At 62.8% G+C, this 15431-nt stretch overlaps 1 protein-coding gene across 1 annotated transcript; it reads right to left on the reverse strand.

The window, feature by feature from the left end:
* Window positions 1–6727: 6727 nt before the first annotated feature.
* Window positions 6728–14154, reverse strand: LOC136357799 (zinc finger protein 398-like). The gene is given in 11 exon segments (XM_066313374.1): window positions 6728–8932; window positions 8934–9354; window positions 9357–9395; window positions 10015–10122; window positions 10686–11591; window positions 11882–11884; window positions 12388–12573; window positions 12982–13108; window positions 13227–13414; window positions 13417–13486; window positions 14131–14154. Coding segments are annotated over 11 exon segments (2634 nt in total). The 3' UTR covers window positions 6728–8370.
* Window positions 14155–15431: the final 1277 nt, after the last annotated feature.

The following is a 15431-nucleotide window of genomic DNA, read 5'->3' on the forward strand; positions in this document are numbered from 1 at the left end:
TCACCTGCTGCTGTGGGGCTGCAGTCCCACTCTGAGGTGGGGATGGGGTGGGATGGGATTGGGCCTCTGGGAATGGCATTGGGGGTTGCTGGACACTGGGGATTTGAGGGCTGGAGCTGTGGTTCTCATACTGGGGTGGGGATGGATGGGGTTGGGGTGAGGATGGAATAGGGGTGTGGTGGGATGGGGGTGAGAGGGGATATGGATGGATGGAACAGGGTGGACGTAGGGGTGGGATTTGACAGAATGGGATGGGGATGGGAATAGGATGGGACAGGGCTGAGGGAGCCTGGCTCTTCGCTGTGGGCCCCGCCAACAGGACAGGAGGAACAGGAAAGAGGCAGGAAACAGATGCTCTCCACCTGGACAGGAGGGAGAACTTCCCTGTGCAGTGACGGAGCCCTGGAACAGATTGTCCAGAGAGGGTGTGGAGCCTCCTCACTGGAGATTACTCCAGAATGGTCTGGACACAATCCTGTGCTCTGGGATAACCCTGATTGAGCAGGGAGGTGAGACCAGATGAGCCACTGTGGTCCCCTCCAACCTGACCCATTCTTGGATGGGATGGGGCGTGGATGGGATGGGATGGGGCTGTGGATAGGATGGGGCTGTAGGTAGGATGGTCCATGGGGCCATGGATGGGATGGGGCTGTGGATGGGATGGGATGGAGCTGTGGATAGGATGGGGCCATAGATGGATGTAGATGGGATGGGACTGTGGATAGGATGAGATGGGCCGTAGATGGGATGGGCTGTGGGGCTGGATGGGATGGGGCTGTAGATGGATGTAGATGGGGCTGTGGCGTAGATGGATGGAGACGGGCCGGGCTGTGGGGCTGTAGATGGATGTAGATGGATGTAGATGGATAGGATGGGCTGTAGATGGAAGGATGGGGCTGTAGATGGATGTAGATGGATGTAGATGGATAGGATGGGGCAGTAGATGGATGTAGATGGATAGGATGGGGCTGTAGATGGATAGGAGGGGCTGTAGATGGATGTAGATGGATAGGATGGGGCAGTAGATGGATGTAGATGGATAGGATGGGGCTGTAGATGGATAGGATGGGGCTGTGTAGATGGATGTAGATGGATGTAGATGGATAGGATGGGGCTGTAGATGGATGGATGGGGCTGTAGATGGATGTAGATGGGGCTGTAGATGGATGTAGATGGATGTAGATGGATGGGATGGGGCTGTAGATGCTGTATAGGATAGGATGGGGCTGTAGATGGATGTAGACGGGTGTAGACGGGAGGGCGTTGTGTGGCCGTGCTGGGGCCGGGGTGTTGGAGCGGCGGCCGCGGGCGGGGCGGTGGTGGCGGTGCGGGGCGGTGCGGGGCGGGGCGGGGCGGTGCGGGGCGGGGCGGGGCGGAGCGGTGCGGGGCAGGGCGGGGCGGGCGGGGGGGGCGGGGCGGGGCGGGGCAGTGCGGTGCGGGGCGGTGCGGTGCCGGGCGGTGCGGTGCGGTGCGGGCGGGCGGTGCGGGGCGGGGCGGGGGCGGTGCGGGCGGGGGGCGGGGCGGTGCCGGGCGGGGCGTGTGCGGTGCCGGGGGGTGCGGGGCGGTGGGGGGGCGATGCGGGGCGTGCGGTGCGGTGCGGGCGATGCGGGGCGGTGCGTGCTTGCCGGTGCCTGCGGTTGCGCTGCGGTGCGGGGGGGGCGGTGCGGGCGGTGCCGGGCGGTGCGGTGCGGTGCGGGGCGGCGGTGCGGGGCGGGCCGGGCGGGGCGGTGCAGTGCGGGCGGGGCGGGCGGTGCGGGGCGGTGCGGGGCGGTGCGGGGCGGGCGGGGGCGGTGCGGTGCGGTGCAGTGCGGTGCAGTGCCGGGCGGGGCGGTGCGGTGCCGGGCGGGGCGGGGCGGGGGCGGGGCGGGGCGGGCGGGGCGGGGCGGTGCGGGGGCGGGGCGGTGCCGGGGCGGTGCAGTGCCGGGCGGGGCCGGCAGGGGGCGCTGCGGCGGCGGCGCTGAGGGCGGCCATGGCCCGCTGGGGCGGCGCGCAGGTAGCGGCGGGAGCCCCCGGCACCCCCGAACCCCCGGCGGCGCCCCGGGCCCCGCCGCCCCTCACCGCGCTCTTCCCCCCGCAGCAGGACCCCCGAGCGGGCGGGCCGAGGCCTGGCAGGGCCCCGCTGCGGAGCGGAGCGGGAGGCGGCGGAGCGGCGGCTGGAGCGGCTGGAGCGGCGCGTGGCGGGGCTGGAGCGCACGGTGCGGGCCGGAGGGGCCCGTCTGGCCGCGCTCCTCACGGACAACTCCCGCCGCCTCCGCCGCATCCAGCGCCAGCTCCGCCGCTTGCCGCTGCGGGGGCAACCGCGCCGCTACCGCCACCGGCACAGGGACCGGCACAGGGACCGGCACCGCCACCGCCACCGGCACAGGGACCGGCACCGCCACCGGCACCGCCACCGCCACCGCCACCGGCACAGGGACCGGCAGCACCGGCACAGGGACCGGCACCGCCACCGGCACCGGCCACCGCCGGGAGTGGACACAGGTAACCGGGATGGGCCCGGGGAACGGGAACCAGCCCCGGGAGTGAGCAAAGGAGCCCGGGAATGGCATGGGCTGAGCCCGCGGTGACACGGACACGCTCCGAGGAGTGCGGTGACAGGAACAAGCTCTGAGTAACGGGGACGGGGATGAGCCCACGGTGACAGGGATGGGCCCATGGTAGTGAGGATGAGCCCCAGGGAACGGGGATGGAGTGTAGAAAACAGGGACAAGCCCCAGGTAACAGGGATATGCCAGCGGTGACAAACGGGGACAAGCCCCAGCTAATGGGAATGTGCCAAAGTTGGACGGGGATGTGTCCCAGCTCACAGGGTGTTCCCAGGGTGACAGGGACAGGCCACAGGTGACGGAGATGTGCCCACAGCAGTGGGAAAGTGCCCCAGGTGACTTGTGTGGCCATGGGATGTGGTGTTGGCTCTCAGGAGCAGCACGGAGCCAGAGGGACACGGCTCCTCTGGTGCTTGTCCCTGTCCCCAGGGAAGAGGGGCAGCAGAACACCTGCCCCAAGTGTTTCAGCCGTGTTGGGCCCCACTGGGGTGACATGGGATGGTGCCACCTAAGGGTCCTGCTCCCACCTGAGCGGTCACTGTTCACCTGGCTGCCGGGATGGATCCTGGGAATCTGCCCCTGGCCTCTGGAGGGCCTTACTGGGATGTCTGGGATGTCCCCCGTGATGTGGCTCTGTCCATAGGATCTCTGGACCCCCCCAAGATATTGTTAGGATTCAGGACAGTTCATGTAACGACACATAGAACTCTGATTTCTTCAGAGGGCTTATAGCAAAGTTTATTGAAACACAGATTGTGTTACAGTGTTTTGGTACAATAAATAGGGTTGGTCCTTTGGGGCACCACCTTTTTGTAAACATCTCCACCAGAAAACAAATTGGGAAAACACCAGGAATCAGGAGGAGGCTATTTACAGGGATTGTTTTTAGGGATTGTTTCGGGTTCCTCCTCAACGTTTCCCAGGCCAGACTGAGAGAGTTTTGTCCTTGGCTTTCCCACAGGCGTCAAGGCACTGCCTGGAGCCCCAGAGTCCATGTTCTGAGCACTGTCAGTTCCCACAGGCAGGGATCTCCTGGGGCTCGGGGAGGGGCTCTGTGGGGACCCCCAGGTGGAGCCTCCTGTACTTGCAGGTGCCGGCGGCGGGCGAGGGTGAGGCAGCCACTCTTCCAGAGCAGGAGCTGGGGAGCAGGGACAGCCAGGAGCTCCGTGGGATCACCGTGAAAGGGACTGCGAGGCCATGGTCCCTCTGGGTGAGGATCCCTCAGATCATGTCAGAAGCATCCTCATCCCTGGGCTGCTGCAGCTTCCAAGCGCTCCCCACGTGGACCATGGGGGGATTTCAGGTGACATGTCCTGCAGCCGGTGTTCCTGCACCGTTTTTTTTCCTGAGATGTGGATTGTATGTGGATCACCCTGCAGGGGTTTGCTGCAGACATCTACATTTTAGTAGTCATTAATTTTGGGGTGAAATTTTAGAGCTTGAGCGTCCAACAGGCACTTCCTGGGATAAGCAAAAATCACATGCCAGCGGCCTGTGTGATCAGATGTCCTGGAATTCCAGGGCCTCGCTTTGGCTGATCTTCACTGTCAGCAGTTCATCCCATTGCTCCCTTTTTCCAGGGTCTGAGGATGCTGGTTCCAAACCTGTGCTGCTGCCACCAGCCGAGGACAGGGAGGATCCAGGGAGCCCCGGGCTGCCCGAGAAGGGAGCGGTGCCAGGACAGCTTGGTGACAGTGAGTGACAGTGAGAGGGGCTGAGGATGGGCACTGACAACCTGCCCGGACTGGGCAGAGTTCTTAAGGAGGGAAAATGTGAAAACCTTGGGCAAGGTTCAGTAAGGGTGGCTCTGGAGTTGGGTACCTGTGAGTAGATGTTCCCTTCTGTTTCAGAGAGGCTTTGCTTTGATCCTTTTCCCTGGGTTTGCCCACTTAAATTGCAGTTCCTGATGGGCTTCTTTTCAGGATGGACGACTCTGCATCTCAGCTTTGCCTTCACATTCCCTCTGGTTTGCTTTTTTTTTTTGTGAGGATTGTATTGTTAGCCCATAATGTCCATTGAGTCCAGCATGCCCAAGGCAGAGGTGAAGTCTCTATTCCTGGAAGGATTTAAAAGCTGTGTGGATATGGCACTTGGGGACACGGGCCAGTGGTGGCCTTGGCAGTGCTTGGTTGATGATTGGGCTTGATGATCTCTGAGGGCTTTGCAATCCTCACTAATTCCATGATTCCGTGATGTCCCTGAGGTCCAACAAGCTGCCTGGACAAACCCCTTCCCCTCATCTCCTCCTGGGAATCCCTTCCTGCTCCCTTTGGTACTTTGGTCCCAGTTCCTCCCACCTCTGCTCCCGCTCCCACTCTGGAGCTGCAGGCACGGGAGGACTCCCCTTCCCGGGAATGAACTGCGCTCTCTCCGCAGGTGAGATGATCGTCATCAAGACGGAAGAGCAGCAGCCGCCGGAGGACGGAGCCGAGCTGCTGGCACTGCCCGTGGTGCCCGCGGTCAGGCTGGACGAGGAGCTTCCTCCCCTCAGCCAGGAGCAGCCGGTTTCCTGGGACAACCACGGCGTGGCCGGGCCGAAGGCAGCCGGAGCGGGCTTGGGGTAGTTCTACCTGGGCGAATTCAAGCCGGTGGTGGTGCCGGTGGAGGCTCACCCTGCCCCGGGGCTGCCCTTCCCACGGAGCACGCGCTGGGCGCGGGCACGGAGCAGCCGTTCGCCCTCGCCCAGGGAATGCCGCTGGGAGAAGACCCCACGGCCGAGGTGGGCTCGCCGCAGCCCGGCTGGGAGCAGCAGAGCCCCCAGGACGATCCTCAGGCGCTGCAGCCGGCTGGGAAAGCGTCCGGCTGACGCGGAACCTGCTGGCTCGGCAGCAGAGCCGGGCCAGGAAGAGCAACGGCTCCTTCATCTGCACGTTGTGCGGGAAGAGCCTGCCCACCACGCCGCGCTGCTGCGGCACCAGCGCCTTCACACGGCGAGCGGCCCTTCCAGTGCCCGGCCTGCGGCAAGAGCTTCAACGAGAAGTCCAACCTCAACAAACACTACCGCATCCACACCGGCGAGCGGCCCTACCGCTGCCCCGCCTGCGGCAAGGGCTTCGTGCAGAAGCACCACCTGCAGAAGCACCAGCGCATCCACGGCCCGCAGCTCCGCAGCGCCTGGCCGGGCCGGCCGGTGCGGGCCGGTGCCGGCGGGGAGCGGCTCTACCGCTGCATCGAGTGCGCCGAGAGCTTCCCCCAGAAAGCGTCGCTGGAGGAGCACCAGCGCCGGCACACCCAGCAGAGGCCTTTCCAGTGCCACGGCTGCACCAAGAGCTTCCGGCACCGGCAATCGCTGAACCACCACCAGAAGGTGCACGCCGCGGCCACCTCTGCGGCCGGCAGTTTGCCGTGACATGACATGGAGCTGGAGGCTCTGAGCCAGGACGGGCGGTAGCACAGAGGGCTGCGGAAGGGACGGGACAGTGGTTCTTCGGCGTGGGGACACACCGCGCAGCTGGGACTTGTGGCAGCACCGGGAGTTTGTCCGCGATGCTGTGGGACTTGTGGCACCACTTGAGTCTCCAGGAGGAGCAGGAGGAGGGAGCCTGCTGTGCTGTTCGGCAGGGAAGGAAGGGACTGGCCAGGGTGGGATGGGACCGGCCACGAGGCAGCAGAGGAGGGAGGAGGCTGGAGCAGAGCCGGGCGGGGATTGAGCAGAGGAGTGGCTGTGTCGGATCCCTTGGTGGATCTCGGGTTGTTTGAACACCGCCACTGTGCAGGGAGGGGTCAGTGACCTGGGGGCAGCTGATAGCCCCGAGAAGGCCGTGGGGGCTGGGTGGCAGGACCAGCCGCGAAGAGAATCAGATAAAATGAGCTGACCTGGTCTCCTGTGCCTGTTGTGCTCCCTCCGGGGCAGGCTGGGAGGTGACATCCCTGCGTCAACAGGGACAGGGCCATCAGGGGAGGAATGCAGAGTTACCTGCTGGGAATGTGTGATGGGAATGTGGAGCAGTCCCACAGGAATCCCTCACAAGATCAGGGTGGTGGCCAGGGCCACTCCATCCCCTGCCCTTCCCGGCTTCCCTTGGCTTGTCCTTCCAGCCTGGGATTCCACAACTCTCCCAGTGGCCTGGGGGCTCTGGAGCTGCTGGCAGTGACTCCCAAACCCTCCTGCTAAGAGCTGTCCTGGCCCATCCCAGTTCTGTGCCCACAGGCACCAACGCAGCCCCCAAAACAGCCAGACATAGAGACAAATACTTATTGATTCCACAGCCTGAGAAAGGGATCGGGAGTGTCGCAGGAAGCGCTGCTCCCGGTCACAGCAGATTTAGAAACGCCAGGCTGGGGCTGCTGGCCCTTCTGCTGGCCTGGAGGAATTCATCCACTGGCAACACCGGCACACCAGCTCAGCCATGCCCCTGGATCAAGTGGGGAGCACTGGGATCTTTACCTGGGCAGGGATAACAGGGATAACCAGCCACTGGCTCACTGCCAGTTTGACAGTCACATGCACAAGGCATCAACCCCCCGTATCTGCCACTGGCACCCTCCCGGCTCCTGCAGCAGCCAGGGAATGCTCCACACCACAATCCCAGGGGCAGGAATTGTGAGACACCAGCCCAGAGGAGCAGTGGGATGTCATGTGTATTCCTGTGCAGCAGCTGGACGCTGCTGTCCATCGCACAGAGCAGGAGGGGGCTGAGGATCACACCTGGATGTGACACAGGTGTTCCCTCAGCTCCCACAGCTTCCCACAGCAGCACCATCACCCCTTGGGAGTGACTGGGAATGAAAGACGGGAAAAGCCTGCCAGTGCTCCCTGCTCCGAGAGGGACAGAGACCTCAGGATATCAAATAATGACATCAAACAACTCAAGAAAACAACAAAAAAAAAACCTGGAAAACTGAATGCAGGAGTCCCAATGGCTGCTCCACTGGGTCTGTGTGGGGATGGCTCCGGGCGGGATGTGCTCCCTGTGCACACCCAGGGGTGGGATGCACGTGGGGCTCTGGCCATGGACACTGCTCCGGTGGCTCCAGGGGACACCAGAGCAGTGCCAGGCCTGGCTTCCACTGGCTGCCTCCGGGCAGGTCCCCCTCTCCCTGACTGAGGTAGCTGCAGAACTCTTTTCCCACATCATGGTGGGATTCTGGGCGAAAGGGGACGAGCTGCAGTTGGAGTTTCCTCCAGAGCTGAGGGTGCTGCTGCAGCATGGGGCTGGCTGACCTGTCAAGTATTCCCAAAAATCACCCTGCCATCCATGCAGGATGGTCCCAAGGGTGCCTCTGGCCTCCCTGATAGACCTGCTGGGATCCCCAGAATATGCCAGGACAGAATATTGGGGTTTGGGTTGTTCTGTGGATCTTCCAGTGCAAAGCTCCAGCGTTCCCAACTTGCTGGAGGGGCTGTTGGCTGATCTCCTTCCCAGGGTGGGGGGTGGACAGGATGCAGTGGGGTCTCAGAGATGTCATCTGGTGTCTCAGGAAGCTTGGTCCATGGAGCAAAGGGCTGCTTGGGAATGCTGCCAGCTCCATTCCCTTCTCCCCACCCTCTTCGGTTGTGTTCCCAAATGCAAGGGGTCAGCTCCAACATCAAGGAATGTGAAAGCTCTGCTCCTGTTTGACCAGGATTCACCTGGTCATCTCCCATGAATGTCAGCTTGGGAAAATTCCAAGCATCAGCCAACAGGAACAAGTCAGTGGATTGGTAAAGCATCATAGATCACTGGAGGCTTCTGCAATTTGCTCCCTGTTGTGCTCTCCAAGCTTCTCATTCTTTCTACAACCCAGGAAGCTCCTAAAACGCAGCAGATTCCCAATCCCAGTGTCCCATCAGGTGCAAACCCAACAAACTCAACACAAGCTCTTCTCCAGGGACATGCACAGTTCACATCTGTCCCAGGGTCATTTCTGTCATCCCTGAAGCCACTGCCCTCGATCCCAGCTGGACCACGGGCTGCACGGCTTTCCCAAGGCAGTTAGGGACCAGGGAGCCTTTGTCTGGGAGCCCCAGTGAGGTGGCTCCCAACAGCAGCTCGTTGGGCAGGCTGGCTTTTACAGCCTCCAGGCTCCCGTTCCCCTGGGAAGGGCCGGTCTGGGCCTCGGGAGCCCGGTGCTGCAGGGATCCCGGGACAGCAGCAGGGGGCTGGGCGTCGGCCTTCTCCTGGAGCTGGAGCGCCGCCAGAGCCCGCTCGTGGATCTTCTTGTGGCGCACGAGGTGATTGCTGCGGGTGAAGCACTTGTTGCAGGAGCTGCAGCAGTAGGGCCGCTCCCGCACGTGCGTCTGCAGGTGCCGCTGCAGCGACACGGAGCACGACAGGAACTTCTTGCAGTAGGGGCACTTCAGCCTGGGATCTGGCGGCCGTGGGGACGTGGAGCTGGACAGGCTCTCTCCATCCGGCTCCTTCTTGGGCTGGCCCAGCCAGGCCCCCGCGGCGTGGGCCGCTGCTGCACAGGTGCCTGCGCGGGCGGATGCGCAGCTCGGGGTGCACGTTGCCCCACACCTTGGCCCCGAAGGCTCTGTCCTTGACGTGGATGCTGTGGTGGAGGTCCAGGTGCCGCTTGTTGCTGAAGCCGATCTCGCACACGGGGCACTCGTAGGGCCCCTCCTTGGCGTGGCTGCGCTGGTGGATGATGAGGTTGATCTTGAGGCGGAAGCGCTTCCCGCACTCGGTGCAGGGGTGGGACCATTCCCGCACGTACCCGCGCCGGCAGTTCCCCATCAGCAGGTTGCTGGTCTCGCACCGGTTCGGCTTCTTCTTGCTCTTGGCTTTCACCAGCTCGTTTTTGGGACACTTCTGGATCTCTGAGGGTGTGGATTCCTCTGGCAGCAGCTCGGGCTCCTCTTCCTTCACCTTGATGTCCTCGGAGAAGCGCCTTCGCACGTTTCATCTTCCATGAGTGAGGTTTCCTCTGGAACGGAGAGACACCGTGTTGGGGCCACCACTGGTGTGACACAGGGCCAGGGCTCCTCCCTGTGCTGGCACTGCTGGGGCACCTCCAGGCTTCTCATGACAAGAAAGACATTGAGGGGCTGGAGCATGTCCAGGGAATGGAGCTGGGAATGGGTCTGGAGCGCCAGGAGCAGCTGAGGGAGCTGGGGAAGGGGCTGAGCCTGGAGAAAAGGAGGCTCAGGGGGGACCTGGTGGCTCTGACAGAAGGGGACAGCCGGGGGGGTCGGGCTGTGCTCCCAGGGGACAGGGACAGGAGGAGAGGGAATGGTCTCAGGTTGTGTCAGGGGAGGTTCAGCGTGGATACTGGGAAAATTCCTTCCCCAAAAGGGTTGTCCAGCCATGGCACAGTGGCGCAGGGCCATGGAATGCTCATCCCTGGTTCCCAGGCTGAGCCCCCTGTGGCTGCCATCAGGACCAGTGGCACAAGGGACCCACCTCTAAACCCACAAGATGTTACAGGGAAAAAATAAAGGAACCCCCTGAAACTTCATTTTTCCTCCCTGTTTCAAGCCCAGCAGCTCTGGAAGCTGCTTCCCACCCACCTGCCAGGATTGTGTCCCCAACACAGGGTGACTCACCAGTGTCAGGCTCTGCCAGGTCCTCCTCCATCTCTTGGTCATCCTCTGCCATTGTCCCTGGCTGACCGTCCCTCAGGGACATCACATTCATCATCAGGATGGGGAGTTCTGTTTGCAGGGAACAGGGATTTGAAAGACCCGTGGAGACCTCCCAGGTCCCTGCTCCAGCATTCTGAACCAGGCATTGCTGGGAGTGTGTGGAAGAGCTGGAGAAAGCTGCAGCTCAAGAGCCAGGATGTGGATCAGCTATCAGGAAAACTCTTTCTTGGAAGGGGTGTCCAGCCCTGGAACAGGCAGTGGTGCAATCCCTGTTCCTGCAGGGATTTAAAAGCCAGGTGGCACCTGGGGACATGGGGCCTTGGCAGTGCTGGGGGACAGTAGGACCCAATGATCTCACAGGGCTTTTCCAACCCCAGCAATTCCATGGAGAGGGCAGGAGGTGTCAGGAGGAAGGACACCAAGGTACCACATGGAGCAGCCTCACCCTACCATCTCCACAGGCTGCATTCCCGTGTCCAGATCCTCTTCCACTGTCCCGTGACAACATCCCAAGGCTCCCTGGCAATGCCTCTCCAAGCACCAGGCCATGCCCTCTGCCCTGGATGCCACCAGAGCCCTGGAGAACCGGGGAAGGGGAAGCACATCCTCCCTGGTACGCTCCTGGAACTCACCTGGGCCAGCTTCCACGGGCATGGGATCCTCTCCCGAAGCCTCTTCCTGTTGCTCCATCTTTTCTGGTGTCTGTGGGGGCGTCTGATTGCCGGGGACACATGTCTGGAGGGGGTTCTGACTGTCCCCAGTCTGTGTTGGAGGCAGTGTCTGATTGTCCCCAGTGTCTGCCCATAGAGACTCGGGGCTGTTCCCAATCTGTGTCCGTGGGGGTTTGGGGCTGTTCCCACTCTTTGTCCGTGGGGACTTGGAGCTGTTCCAAATCTGTGCCCTTGGGGACTTTGGGCTGTTCCCACTCCGTGTCCATGAGGACTTTGGGCTGTCCCCAGTCTGTGTCTGTGGGGTTTTCTGGCTGTTCCCACTCCGCGTCCGTGGGGATTTGGGCCTGTTGCCAATCTGTGTCTCAGGGTGCTCCTGGCTGTCCCCAGTCTGTATCTGTGGATGTTCCTGGCTGTCCCCAGTCTGTATCTGGGGGGTTTTGTGGCTGTTCCCACTCCGTGTCCACGAGGACTTTGTGCTGTCTCCAGTCTGTGTCTGTGGGGGGTTCTGTCTGTCCTCAGTCTGCATCTGTGGGGTTTTCTGGCTGTTCCCACTCCGTGTCCATGGGATTTTCTGGCTGTCCCCAGTCTGCATCTGTGGGGTTCTCTGGCCGTTCCCACTCTGTGTCCATGGAGACTTTGGGCTGTCCCCAGTCTGTGTCTGTGGGGTTTTCTGGCTGTTCCCACTCCGTGTCCGTGGGAATTTCGGGCTGTTCCCAGTCTGTGTCTCGGGGCGTTCCTGGCTGTCCCCAGTCTGTATCTGGGGGGTTTTGTGGCTGTTCCCACTCCGTGTCCACGAGGGCTCTGGACTCTTTTCGTTGCTGGGCTCTTCATCCCTCTCGATGCAGCTCCGGCTGCGGGCACCGTCTGCTCCCGGGGCAGAGAACAGGGGCTTTATTAGGATTTGGCTGCACCTTTATTCTGCCAGATTCCCAAAGTGACCCTTGTCCCCTCTCCCAGCCCCAGCACAGACACGAACACCTCCAACCCCAGTGGCAGAGCCTTCTCCTTGGCCCCGTGGCAGGATCCATACAGGAGAGGAGCTCCGAGGAACAGAACATGAACCCCAAAGGAAATGTCCCTCTGTGTCCCTTTTCCTCTCCTCCAATCCAACCCCCAAACTCCCACCTGGGCTCCAGGTGAGTTTTTCCATGGGAGACCACCTGCCCAGCTTCTGCTGGGGTGCCTTTAACCTTCCCAGCTCCTCAATCCTGCAGGAAAGAGCTCCTGACCACAGCTCTTTCCACATCTCCACTGTTCCCAGCTCTGTGCCTTCCCAGCACCTCCCACCTTCCTGCTCCACCTTTCCACTCTAAATCTATGCCCTGAGGCTCCCCAGACTCCTCTGCTCCCCCAGGACAAGAAGAGCAGCTCCAGCCTCCTCCTCCCACCTCAGCTCCCAGTTCCTTACTTCCCAGCAAACTTCCTGTCCCTCCACAGCAGGCAGAAATGTCTCTGGAAGCCCCAGTCTTATAGGAGGCCTTTCCCACTGCTCCAGACCCTCCTGCAGGCTTTGACTGCTTTTTTCCATGGGATTCATCCAGCCAAGTACAACCATTCCTCTTGGAATGAAGATTCACCGTGTTCCGGGGCGCTTTAGTCCATGGAGTGAGCACTTCTTTCTTAACGAAGGGGAGATCTCCAGGAACAGCCACCTGGCACCCACCTGGGGCAGCTGCCGTGGGGGTTTCATCTCCTGGAGCCTCATCTGCCTTCTCCATCTCTTCTGCTGCCCGGGGGGAGCCCTGAGCATCCCCAGTCTGTGTCCATGGGGGCTCCTGACCCTCTCTGTCACTGAGCTCCTCATCCCTCTCCAACCGGGACAGGATGTCGGGCTTGGACACGGCGTAGTCTGGTCATGGGGCAGAGGATGGGGAGTTGATTAGGATTTGGCTGTGTCTTTAGCCTGGCACATTCCAACAGGGACCCTTGTCCCCCATCCCAAACACTTCATCCCTCCTCCAAACACCTCCCTGTCCCCGAGGCAAGATCCACTCCCAAACACACGTAACAGCTGAGGGAGGGAGGATCTTAACCAGCAGAACATGAACTAAAATCCCAGATGAGGGAAAAGCTTTGGCTGGGAGATTTCCCTCTAGTGGAAGTCAGAGATACTTTTCACTCTCCCACGTTGCTCCAAGCCCCATCCATCCTGGCTTTGGACACTTCCAGGGATGTGGCCAACCTGTGCCAAGGCCTCAGCACCTCACAGCCTTCCAAAGCCAGGCTATTCCTTGAGCCACAGCCCCTCAAGCCTTACCCAGGGACACCAAGGTCTCGTAGTTGCCCCTCATCACGGCCCTGTACAGATCCTTCTGCCAGCGCTCCAGCCTCTCCCACTCCAGCTCGTTGAAATACACCGAGATATCATCGAAGGTGAGCGGCACCTGGAAGCACAGGGAAGTCCTCTGGAACCACACGTGGCTCGGGACACGTCCAGCCCCACTGTGGGGACACGAAAGGAGCTCGGCCCTCAACCCTTCCCCGGGAAGCGGCCGCTGCTACCTTGGGGATCTCCCCGGCGGAGCCGGGGGGCAGGCGCAGGATCCAGAAATTCCTGTTCTTGAGGAGGTTCTCCAGGTTGAAGAGGCGCTGCTGCAGCTGCCCATAGTCCTGCAGGAGGGTGCTGAGGGCGGCCACGCCGCTGCCCAGCTCCCCGACCAGGTTCTCGCAGGCCAGGAGCCGCCGCTCGCTCGTTCCGTGCGGCTCCGCAGCTCCTGCAGCTCCGGGCCCGGCGCTGCCTTCCGCCGGAGGCTGCCCGACACCTGCGGGGATCCGCGCTCAGGGCCTTGGCCAAAGGGTGCTCAGGGAATGGGGACCCGCTCACCACCTCCCCGTAGCCCCAAAGGGCTTCCCCCAGACCCCAGTTCCACAGGGATCTGCCAGAGCCTGGCTGCCACCCCCGTGTCCCCCTGTCCCCACCTTCCCAAGGACCAAAGGGAGACCCCCTGAACAGGCACCCCAGGGGAACCCCCAGGTACAGCATCTTAGGGGGGTTCTCCGGTTCTACCTCTCCCAGGACCAGCATCCCTGGGACATCCCTTCATCCCCACCAAGTGGCATTCCTGGGGCACTCCCGTCCTCCTGAGATCTCATGCATTCCCAGGATCCAGAGGGACACGCGTGACTCCCAGAACCAGCACCCCTGAGGGTTCCCCCAGCGCCCCTCCCCTGGGGGACCTCTCAACCCCCCAGAACCAGCTCTCCCGGAGACCCCCGAGCTGTCACCCCCTCAGGGACCACGCCATGCCACCTCCCTCCCCCGGACCCTGAGGGACGCCCCTGACCCCCAGTCCCGCTTCCCCGTGGGACCCCCGCACGCCCCTGACCCAGCACCGCTGCGGCCCGCCCCGTCCCGTGTCCCGTGGCGCATCCCGGCCCGTGGCCCGTGGCCCGGGCGGGCCCTGACCTGCGCGGGCCCCCGGCGGGACATGGCCGCGGCCGCCACCGCCACCTCGGCCCCCGCGTCCGCGCCGCCACCGGGCCCACAGGGGGCGTCGTCGGCCAGAGCGGCACCGCGCGGGAAGCGGCGCCCCCTGGCGGGCGGGAGGATCAAGAGCCGGGTAGGCGGGGGGCGGGGCCTGGAGGAGGCGGAGTCACATCAAAGGGCGTGGCCGAAACTGGGCGGGGTCGTGGAGGGGGCGGGGCCAATCATGGGGCGGGGCCAAGTGCCCGAGGACACCACGGCCGGATACCCCATGGGGAACCCTGCGGGACCCCCAGGACCAGCCCCACCTCCTCTGGGACCAGCATTCCTGGGGGATCTCCCCATCCCTGTGATCCAGCATTCTTGGGGAGCCGCCATTGCTCTCAAATGGGAGCCCTGAGGGACCCCCAGGACCGGCATCGCTGGGGGGTCCCCCAGCCCCACCTCCTCTGGGACCAGCATTCCTGGGGGATCTCCCCATCCCTGTGATCCAGCGTTCTGAGGGACCTCTCATACCCTAGAACTGACATTCCTGAGGGACCCCCAGGATCCGCACCCCTGGAGGGTTCCCCAGCCCCACCGTCCCTGCGGTCCCCCTGTGCAGACGCCCCAGGGGTTGGCTCAGACCCCCGTGCCCGGTGTCCCCACACTCCCACCCAGCCCAGCCCAGCGTGGGGTGGCCCTGTCGGGGGTCACCCGCCCTGTGTGTGTCCCCCCAAACGCATCCACTCCCTGCGGTGTGCTGGCTTTATTTGGGGGCTTGGCAAAGCGGGGGCAGCTGCCCCAGAAGCATTTTGGGGGGTGGGAAGGGCGAGGGGCTCAGCTCAGAGCAGGGAGCGGGTGGCTGAGTTGTCTCCCGGCGTGCGGCTGCTCCCAGTGTCCAGCAGCATTCCCAGATTCCAGCATCGCTCCCGCCGCGCTTTCGGTGCTCGGTGACTCCTGCAACCCCCGTGGGAGCTGCCGGGATGTCCTTTCGGGCCCGGGGTCCTGCAGGGACTCCGTCACAGCAGCGGGATGTCCCCGGGGTGTCCCGCGGGATGGGCCGGCTCCGGGCTCTCCCTCCTGGCTCTGCCCTGCGGGAGTGAGCGCGGTGTAACACGGAGTCCTGAGACAGGGAGATCCCATCCCATCCCCATCCCATCCCCATCCCATCCCCATCCCATCCCCATCCCCATCCCATCCCATCCCATCCCATCCCATCCCATCCCATCCCCATCCCATCCCATCCCATCCCATCCCCATCCCATCCCATCCCATCCCATCCCATCCCATCCCATCCCATC

This window comes from Sylvia atricapilla, chromosome 1, assembly GCF_009819655.1.
Source record: "Sylvia atricapilla isolate bSylAtr1 chromosome 1, bSylAtr1.pri, whole genome shotgun sequence".
Taxonomy (NCBI): Eukaryota; Metazoa; Chordata; class Aves; order Passeriformes; family Sylviidae; genus Sylvia; species Sylvia atricapilla.